The 11280-nt window shown below is 35.8% G+C and overlaps 1 protein-coding gene across 1 annotated transcript; it reads right to left on the bottom strand.

Annotated features, from left to right (window-relative positions):
* Window positions 1-215: 215 nt before the first annotated feature.
* LOC113318358 (probable LRR receptor-like serine/threonine-protein kinase At1g14390) lies at window positions 216-3562 on the bottom strand. Its single transcript, XM_026566507.1, has 7 exons — window positions 2109-3562; window positions 1834-1967; window positions 1427-1670; window positions 1132-1325; window positions 959-1011; window positions 738-849; window positions 216-605 (listed from the first exon to the last, which is right to left on the bottom strand). Exons 1-7 carry the CDS (start codon window positions 3322-3324, stop codon window positions 351-353), a joined length of 2208 nt encoding a protein of 735 aa, XP_026422292.1. The 5' UTR covers window positions 3325-3562; the 3' UTR covers window positions 216-350.
* Between the last annotated feature and the right edge of the window lie 7718 nt (window positions 3563-11280).

Here is an 11280-nt window from a genome sequence, read left to right as displayed (position 1 = left end):
TTGCACTTTGTAAGAAAATGCTAGGTTTTCTTTATGCATGCCTCTAAAATAGTTGAGAGCAGCTTGAGCATCACCATCTTTTAGATCAACTAGTTTCTACTTTGTTCTTCATCTTTCTACCTATAGGGTAAGTTATTTAGAAATTTCTATTGCTATTTAAATTTAGAGCAGCAGCTTCCTAGGCAGTCATAGTTAGTTTTGGCTGAGCCTTGTTCTTTTTATCTTGGCCATCAAGATTTTCACTTTGGCTATAACGAAGGTTCAAAAAACATAATTAAGAAACATAATAATAATTCAGATTTAAGGTTATAGATGTACAAGCCATTTACGAATTCTCCAACCAGGAAGAGTTAGCTCAAGCCGTGTGATTGTGACATGGACAGATCACCACTCGTCATCCATCCTTCTTGAACTTGAACTGAATATTGCAAATGCCATAATACATCTTCTATTGATGGTCGCTGGCTAGGATCTTTTGACAGACACTTTACTGTGATCTCAACTGTTGTTTTCAAAGACCCAAAAGAATAGGTACCGCGAAGTGAAGGATCAGCCACTTCTCTTAGTAGTAGTTGAGATGAGGCGGTTGTCAAGGCATCTTCCAACTGGTATAATTAAAGTCAGAACACAAAATTTAGTTCAAACGACTGTAATGTGAAACATACCATCTGGCTCTCCAACGTTACTCATATAATTATTCGGTATGCTTAAAGCGAGAAAAAAAGTTAAGAATGTACCTGAAGTCTCTGGGCTTCCACTTCATCCTGGGAAGTGGACGATTTACCGGTGATAACTTCCATTAAAATAACACCCAGCCGATAAACATCGTCCTTCTCGCCATCTACAGCTCTGCAATAGAGGAATACAAAAACCGTTGTTCACAAACCCATGAATTCATATATCACAATTTGGGCGTAGGATTACTTGTAATGGAGTTATACGGATAGAATGAACATACCCATCAAGGCGCTCCGATGATTCTAGACCTTTGAAAGGGCTTTCTGAGCCTACCTACAAGATTCAAGAAGCAAATATTATTAATCAAGGGTGCAACCAAAAACAGGTAACCTTAAAGAATGTCTGAGATTAAAATTTTAAACTCAAAATGGAATAAACTAATTTTGGACTTACAACAAAAGGTATGGGCAGAAAATATGTACTGATCTTTGCTGTGAGATTTTCGTCCAATAATATGTTCTCTATTTTCAGATTGTTTCCAAAAATACCCGGTGTAACTCCAGTATGTAAGAACTGTATTCCCCTTGCCACACCGACAGTAACCGCCACTCTCTGAGACCATTTCATAGCTTCTTTCTTCCTCCAATCTGCAAAAGCAACCAGAAGCAAGAGTTATAGAGTGTGATAAACTGCAATGTCTCGTTCCCTGAACAGGTAAGGAAGATGACTGCGTTTAAAGTCTTTTTACCAGTAAGATGACTGCGTAGTGTCCCATTTGAAACAAATTCAAAGATAAGGAAGATTGTAGTAGCGCCATTAGAGTATTCTTGATGATTAATCACACAATGTCCAAGAAGGCTAACCAAATGCGGATACCTAAGCTTTGATATCACTTCCATGTGTCTTAATAAGCTCTGAGACGAATGTCCTTGCATTAATCTCAAACATCTCACTACGACCACCGAACCTTCTCTTAGCCTACCCTTGTACAGCTGAAAATAGAATTTGCAATAGCATTGGTTTAATGTTGAAGAATAACTGAGCACAATAAACCCATAAAAACTATGAACTAAACCCACATCAATTATAAATTTTTGTTCAGATTTCATTCTGAAGTATAGAAATTTGAGTAAAGACATTTGTTAACTTCCATACCTGACCCTGAGATCCTTCTCCCATCAAATTTGCCGGGTCGAAGTTATTTGTTGCTTCCTCAACTTCATCGAAATCGAAAACATGATACTCTGGGAGCCCAAGTGCACCCACTCTCATTGCTGGAGATACATGCCCTATCAACAAATTCATGTTAAGTCAATGACTACTACACAAACAAGAAACAATCAACAACAAAGGACACACAAAATTAAAAGACCAACAAATGCATTTATAAATCCAATTAATTATAATCACCACACGAAAAAGAGTCTTACTTGCATCAGTGAGGAGTTGGGGTGAGAGCCTGAGAGAGGAGTCTTTTCTAACATCTGCCTTTTCATATATATTGTGTTCTGTCGCCTCTCTTCCTTTTCTCCGAATAATGATGAATACTAACATTCCTAGAATCGCCATGGCTCCGATGGCGCCGCCGATAATACCAAGCACGAGCCCGATTTTACCTGATGCTTTCTCCTGGACCCTAAGTGGAGGCTTAACAGCTAATGCTTCTTCATGGCAAAAAGAATTTGGATTCTGAAACTTCAAATTCCCATCAGACAGACAATTCCATGAATACAAAACAACTCGACTCGTCGAATTAGATTCAATGCATAATGGCAACTTCCCACTCAACAAATTATGCGAAAGATCAACAAACTCGAGTTTACCGCCGCAGGAAACATCAGCCGGAAAAGTGCCCGTCAGTTGATTCCCAGCCACATTGAAGTACTCAATTGATTGTAATGAAACCAAATAAGGTGGGATTCTCCCAATAAAATGGTTAAACGAGACATCAAATTTCTTCAACTGATCAAATCCTTTGAGTTCAGCAGGAATCAAAGATCTAAACGAGTTGTTCCTCAATGAAATGCTCACAACCTTGTTACTCACAGAAGGAAATTGAAATCCTAAATCATTCCTACTCAAATCCAACTCTTCTAAAACTCTCAACGGTTTAAGATCCGGAACAGATCCATTGAACAAATTATCAGCCAGAACAAGACTCTTAAGATTCTGCAACCTGGAAACACTCCCCGGAATATCTCCGGTAATATAATTAGAACTCAAATTCAACACTTCAAGCGACTTAAACCGACTAATCTTCGGCGGCAATGGACCCCATAGTCCCACAGATACTAATGATAAAACCTTCAAACTGGAGAGCTTAGTAAGAACAGTGAAAAATGAATCAATCGAGAATCCAGTTGACAGAGAAGAAGAAGATTCAGAAGAAGAAGTTCTAGTTCTGTTTCCAACAATGGATAATTGAGTTACATGGTTCCCTGAACAAGTGATTGTGAGAGTGTCTGTTGAGGGTAAGGTACAGAAATCAGTCCAGTTTGTAAATGTATCAAGTGATGGCGGATACTCTAAAACTTTCTGGATTTGATGTAGAATTCTGTTTTCTGATGGACTCAATTGACTCAATGAAGTACCTGGAAGTAGAACAAGAACTAGAGTAAAGACTAAGAAAATCAAGTTTTTCATCATGGAAGTAGCCTAGTAGTACTGTTTTAGTGGTACAGGAATGAAAATGTGGTGATGATCATCAGAAAAAATTAGATTTTCAGTGTAAAGAGTTTGTTATATGATGAGTAATGAAGAAAAGTTTTTCTGTTTTTTTGGTAATAAATGAATGGCATTGAAAAGAGGGAAGTGGTGATGAAATCATTCTTTAAAGAATGATGAGCTGGACTTTCAGAGAAAAGGGGTGTAACTGAGTCCACACTACACACTGACTGAAAAGTCAGCAATCAGGACAGCTAAAAATGAGTAAGATCTACGGTTATCGATCGACTTAAGTAGGAGTAACGCGTCGTCACGTGCCGTACGCGTGCGGATGGTGAACTTTATCGGAAATGACAGCCGTATGCCCTAAAATTTATATTCACACGACCCTACGCCAGTTTACCCGTCGCGTGTTTTGCTGCACGAGACAGGTTGATTTTGCACGATATACAAGAATTCGTCCGTTGGATGTGTGATGTCGTCGACCATTTTTAAATGAATGGCTGTGGGATGGATGATATTGTATAGATCATCTTGTAACAGTGATTTGTTTCGGTAAAACGCTTGAGAATACATGAGGGGCTCGATCGTATCGTCTGTTGGGTACGGTACACTAACGACGGACTGATGTCAGTCGACACTAACTAATGTTTACTGATTTATATGTTGTTGTTCTCTTTTGGTTCACTTTCCCGTGGTTTTGTCCTGTTGGTTCCACCACAAATTCATTCTTCTTTTAGGAGATTTTCTTTTGTCCTTAAGGTTCTTCCCATTTCTCAGTGTCAGGGCGATAATATTCTTCCTTGGATTCACTAGCAACAGAGAGGAGAGTATCCTGCCGCCGGTGGTAGCTAATTGACTCATTTATGATTTATGTTTGCAAACCCTTCTTCCTAGACATTTCTACATTGTGCTTTTCTTCGGTCATTGCCGTGAGAATAATGCTTTTAGCTTGTCATCCATGCTCAGACCTTAAATTGAATGTAGCCATCCGTGATCCTCCAAACGTAAAATGTAGCCATCTCTTATTTCCAATCTTTTTAATGACCAAACTACTCTTCACAATCGGTAGATAACATTATAATCGGGAAATTAATCCACAATCAGGAGTCAATTTAGTTTATATAACTTCCGAATATAAAGTATCCCAAAATAAAATCCCCAATCTTTTGAATTTTGATTATCCTATAATCGGTAGTAAATAAAGTTATTTTGACCCCCGATTAAAGTAGAGCTTTGGCAACAATGCTACCATAATCGGTAGTGAATTTAGGTTATTTAACTCGCGAATATAGAGTAGTTTCAAAATGAGATTTTGTAAAATTGTCTATTTTTTGAATTTAGGTTGAGCCTATAATCGGTAGTAAATGGAGTTATCCTGACTTCCGATCATACAATACATCTCTTGGCCGAAATCTTACAATAATAGGTAGTCAAGTATAACTATCGAATACAGAGTAGTCCCAAAATGAGATTTTGCCAAAATCCTCTATTTTTTGAATTTTGGTTGAGCCTATAATCGGTAATAAATGAAGTTATCATGACTTCTGATTATATAATGGCTCTCTTTGCCAATATCCAACCATATTCGATAGTCAAAATAGTTCATATAACTACGAATATAGAGTTGCCCCAAAATGAGATTTTTCAAAAATCCTTTTTTTTTTTTTTAATTTTGGAGTATCCTATAATCGATGGTAAATAAATTTATCATTAACTTCCGATTAATAGTAGCCCAAAATATGCATTTAGCACAAACATATCAATCGGTAGTCTCTGTATGTTTTTTAACTACATATTATATTACCAATAATCGGATTCTGAAAACAATTATTTTATTTTCGATTATTAAAAGACATTAAGGTATTCTATTAACATTTAGGACATCCCATAACCTTATCTAAAAGTCGTCTCTAATTTTTTCGGGGTCGCCCCTAAAAATACGCGTTATTTACACCCTCGTGTGTTTTTTAATGGGACAGTAACAAACACTTTTCTTATAATTGGGAGTAAAACTCTTGAAAAATCGGTAAATCTCACACAAATACAGATTAGCAAAAAAATACGCCTATGCCGTATAAATATGGGCTGCCATTTGAGCCACCAACTTGGACATCCAGTGCCCCCAACCATGGTCCAGATACACGAGGTCGATGGACCATAATAGCTTACTAGTACTGATTTTAGACCATCCTATCTCAATGCTTCTTCATAAAAATAATGACATGTAGCGATCTCTTGATAAAGTTCTAGGGTAATCTCCATAATTTAAAGTGAACATGTACGTGCAAGTAGACAAATTGCCACCCATTCATTCCCCACTATCCAAACAGTAAGGAGAATGGGACATGCGGTAAGCTTCCACTAATCCACTTGTACTAAAAGAACCTTAAAACAATCTAACCCTCATCTAGCATTTAACTTAAGTTAGAGAAACCTATTTTGAGGCATACTTATTATTTTTTTCGAGATATATCAAATGGCGACAAAATAGGGTCACTAGATAAAAAAGTCCATCACCCCTTATCCACCCATTTATAATAATGGCAAGTATACTCTTATTTAGTTAGTGTTAATGATTATGATTAGATGTTAATGATTGTGATTAACTAGTGTTGTTATAGATTGATTAAAGTTCAATAATTAATAGAGAAAATTTGATTTCTTGTGAGAGAGTTTGGGGCATTGAGAGGAAGAAGAAGTGAAAAAAAACCTATGTTTTAGAAATTTTTGAGAATTTTGAGAATTTTGTGATTCAAAATGGATGATGAGGAACTTTATGCTAATAATACACACGTATAATTGTATAAGATGTTTGGTCTCCTTTCTTTAGGTTGAATTCATCAAAAAAATTGATTTTTTCGGAGATCTGTTTCGAGTTCGGCTGAAAACTAAAGGCCAAACTTTACGCGCGAGGAACCATTCGGCTTATAAATTTAAAGCCGAACCCAAGTATTTGAATTTTTGTTTATGGTTCGGCTCATTCGAACTCGTCGAATAGATAGCCGAACCTTAAGTTTATTTCATTGTAGTCATAAGGTTCGGCTAATACATATAGATTTTCAAAGCAGCCGAACCTGAGAAAAATAATCGTTTACCTAATTGTATGGTTCGGCTCCATTTTCATATTATCGAATCAGACGAACCTGTAGTTCGCTAAATACATTAAACTAGGTTCGGATAATAATTGAAATAAACATACCAGTCGAACTGTTCTTAATCACCTTCAGGGTGACGACCAGAGTGAAGTTCGACTGCTAGTTCATCTCAATTATAAGCCGAACCGTTCTTCACTTGGTTGAATTTCAGTTTCAACACCTCAATTTCTTTTTGTTCTTGAATTAACGAATTAGCATAAGAATTTGAACGCCTACCTAGTGATTTTTTCTTTGTGCGAGTTATCTGTTATCTTATATCTATGTTTAGTAGACGATCAAATTGTCATGAATCGGTAATTAATTATGGCAATGCAAAAAATGTCAATTTCAATTTTTAATTTTAAATCTAGAGAAGAAGAGAATAAGTTTAAGTTCAAATGTGATTTTGTTTTTTGATTTTAGGTTTTTAAGGGTAAGGTCACTTTAGTAGTTTAAATGTCTAAGGATATATAGGTAATTACACTACCATTTAGACACCCTTTATAAACCTATTCTAGTTGGGATAATGAATAAGTATGCCTCGAAAAAAATCAGTATGTCTCAAAACAGGTTTCAAGTTAGAGATCAAACCTTGGACTTCTTGTTAGTTAGGACAATCCATGTGATTCAGATGTGTGCTTAAAGCTATGATGTTTTTAAATTAATTTAAAGTAGAAATAAATAAAGATTAGCAACAAAGACAACATTTCCGTTGACCGCGTGGGGTGGCACCTACTAAAAGATAGTCTAAATACAAGGTTTTTGGACAAGCTATTAGGAACTTATGTGGTATGCGATTTACTTGGAAGAGTTTTTTCTTTTTTTTTTAGCAAAAAAAAAAAAGATGAAGAAGGTAATATCATGCTTAGATGGCTTCATTCTACAAATTGATTTAGGAATTGTTAAGAATTCAAAATTCGTGGTTAATAAGAAATTAACAAAAATCATTACAGCCTCAAAGCTGATGACCAAATGTAATGCATATCCAGGACATTTATTTTATGAATTATTGTCTAATTTCTTGAAGCTGCCGTAGGTTTAACGAATTTGTAACGCAAAAAGAAGATTCATTTGTAAAATAAATTAGGATGCAAAAGATTTAGAGAGTACAAAAGATTTGAACAACCATCCGAAAAAAAAAACTACCAACATGCTACTAGTTGCACAAACATTACTGTAAAAACTGTGAAGTTGAATTATTCACGTTAAAGAATACAAAGAGATAGATGATACTTCATATAATAGTATCATCATAAAAGAATACAAAAAAATAGAAAATACAGGTTGTTTTTGAAAGAGACAATTGAAGGCTGTTGAGTGAGCTGTCAGATAATACAATGTCACTACAGCATTGGGCAGAATTAAGCAATACGGATTAAAGAGAATCTGACGATTATGATTTGTTCTTATAGTCCCCCTGAAATTTGACGGTCATGATTTGTTCTTACAGTCCCCCTCAAAATGAGCACTGTGACAGTGCAAAAGTTTGTTTCTCAGCTTGAAGAATAATTGCTTAGCTAAGCCCTTTATAAAAAGATATGCAATCTGCTCCAAAGTAGAAACATACTTGACCTCTAAAAATCCAGTCATAACCAAGGTTCTGACAGTATGATAATCAACCTCAATATGCTTTGCTTTTGCATGGCACACTGGATTATTAGCCAAATTGCCAGCACCCATATTATCACAATACACAACAGAAGGAGTCTGAACTGGAACACCTAGCTCATCTAGAATATATAAAATCCCTCTGATTTCAGAAGAGGCAATAACTAATGCCTTATATTTTGCTTGAGTAGAAGATTGAGCCGTTGTTGGTTGTTTCTTGTAAGACCAAGCAACCAAATTACCACAAAGATAAACACCATACCCAGCCGTAGTTTTATAGAATCAGAACAACCAGCCCAATCACTGTCACTGTAAGCCGTAATAGTATAGCAACTTCTCTCATTCAGAGTAAGTCATGTACCCAAAGACCCTTTGAATGAATGTTTGTTGGTTAATACATGAATTGAGCCACATAATTGACAGCAAAACTAATATCAGGCCTTATAAGAGTAAGATACTGCAAAGATCCCATTATACTCCTATATAAAGCAGAGTCTTCCAATAAAGTGCCATCAAAGAAATAAGCCCTTCTACCAGAAGCACCTGGAGTTTTACATGGTTTTGAATCAACCATATCAAATGTTTTGAGAAGTTCCAGAGAATACTTATCCTGAGTGGGTAGAAGAGCGTTGGTGGAGGAATTCAGAGTAGCTTCTATACCCAAGAAATAAGATAATTGTCCTAGATCCTTCATGGAAAAAGCTGATTGTAAAGTCTCAATAAACGAAGGTATTGTTGAATCTGAATTACCTACTAAGATTATATCATCAACATAAACCAGTAAGATCATTTTCACACCAGACTTACTGTAATATAACATTGAGTGATCACAGATAGACTGAATGAAGGCATGAACAACCAGAAATTTACTGAATTTATCAAGCCGATCTCTAGGAGCTTGTTTGGGCCTATAAAGAGACTTTTGCAAATGACAAACATAAGAAGGATGTTCCTGAGATACAAACCTCGGTGGCTGCATCATGTATACTGAAAAGGCGAGGGTACCCAAATATACCTCAAGCTAAAATTTTCCTACCTATAAGTCCTTTCTCCGAAAGTGATTGTCTATGGACTGAGTCGAGACAATACAACTAACCGGTTCACACTTCGTGTGATCGTCTATGGATACGAGATCGAGACAATACAACAACGAAGTATGTTTACTTGATACAACGGTTCAGACTTAACCAAACACAATAGAATTGCTTATCAAGTAAATAGGAATTAAAGTTTGTGTAATTTACTTTCATTATAATAAAATAATTATAATGCGGAATATAAAAGTAAATGACACAGCAAGATTTTGTTAACGAGGAAACCGCAAATGCAGAAAACCCCGGGACCTAGTCCAGAATTGAATACTCTCAGGATTAAGCCGCTACACAAAATTACACTAACTTCGTATAGTTGAGACCAAGTAACTAACCCTATAGTTCACCTAGTTCCTTCTGTATTCCCACACCTCCAACTTATAAATAAGTCACGTACTTGGAACAATTCCTTTGGTTCGTATTCCAAACAGTAAAGGAACAACAAATCTGTTTGGTATCAACTCTATTCAACCAAGTGATATGAGTCGGACAAAGTTTCTTCCTTTTATCTCAACATAAACTCCTTCGTCGGGTCCTTAGATCTATCTTATATTCAATCACCCAAAGATAATCGATTAAGATTAAGCCAACAACACCTTTAATCCGAAGAATCGTGTTGATGTCGATCTACTCAATCAATCAATCCAATCTACCACAAGGATAAACCGATTATCAATTGGATCCTCTTTTACCGAAACAAGTATTGTGCATACCAAAGATTATAAAACCCAAGTCAAATCTTCAATATCTTCTTTGTCTTCAAATCTTCTTAAATATTCAATAAAAACCTGCACACAATTACTTGAATCTTTCTTGATCAATCACGCACAGAACAAAGTCTGTTAACAATGGATTATCACAAGATCTTTTTTAGAACTAACAACAGTCTAAAGATCCCTGTCGAAACTCTGAACTAGTTTGAGTGAATCTTATATCAGAAGAGAATATTCTCAATAATAAACAAACTAGGTGCAATCATATTTAAACCACCGTTAGTCAATCAAATAAATCGAAAACAAAATATAAACCGCAATTATCTAGTGTCCCACCAACGGTACATGCTAGAGCTTTTCAATACCAAAGAAGACTTTAAACTAAGCGGCCGTAAGAGATTTCGCCTAATTAGGTTACTCTCTTCTTGAATAGGCGGCTACACCAGCAATAACAATAAAAGAGTAAATCTATTGTTACGAAGGATTAGTTTGCTAGAAAGGCAAACTTCGAGTATTTATAGACAAGGAATTTTGGACACCAAGGAATTTCCAAAACCGAAAATATTCTCAAGATATTCATAAAAGCACAGATTCGGTTTTCATAATTCCTGGAAATGCTCTGTCCAAAAGTAACGATCGAAATATCTCGGAAAATATAATTAGTAAATGCACATTACTACTACAAAATGAAATTAATAACCTTAATTAAAAGATTCTTAACTTACTTATGTTTCGATCATGGGATTCTCTTCCCTTAGCCGTTAAGGAATATCTTTGAACAGTTAAAGAAATAAACATTCACAGCACGTGTTCAAAGTTTGTCGAGATCTTAACTTTGTAAGTTCTATTTCACACTTAAAACCTTGAAACCAATTTGCCACACTTCCAAACAAGTTTAGAATTGGTTCATCTGACTTTAAAGAACTATGTGATTGATCAAACTAACATTCAATCACAATCATGGGTTTACGGTTCTTCCAAAACAAGTTTTGGTTCTACCTCCATGTGAGTACTGTGCATAGTCACACTAGCTTTCCAAAAATTCGGTTGACTAGGTACTAGGATCGGTTCCCCACATAGATACGGTATCTAACTTATTTGCACATGTCCATAGGATCGGTTCCCTTTTCTGCTATAAACCTTGTTGCACCCCATACAAGGATTGGTTCCCTTTGATGTACTCCACCCCTTACAAGGATCGGTTCCCCTTTCCTTTTAATTGGCCAGACATACAAAATACGATCATACCACAGGTGATTACTTAAGATCGGTTTTACTAATAAAAGTTATACCAATACATAAGTCAGGCCTTTGTGAATAGTTCTACCAAGAAGACAACAAGTTGTGAGCGGTTATACTCTATCACACATATTGGTTGCTCATAAGATA

This window comes from Papaver somniferum, chromosome 10 (genome assembly GCF_003573695.1).
Source record: "Papaver somniferum cultivar HN1 chromosome 10, ASM357369v1, whole genome shotgun sequence".
NCBI lineage: Eukaryota > Viridiplantae > Streptophyta > Magnoliopsida > Ranunculales > Papaveraceae > Papaver > Papaver somniferum.
The sequence above is the reverse complement of the archived record's forward strand: the minus strand, read 5'-3'. Positions and strand labels throughout refer to the sequence as shown.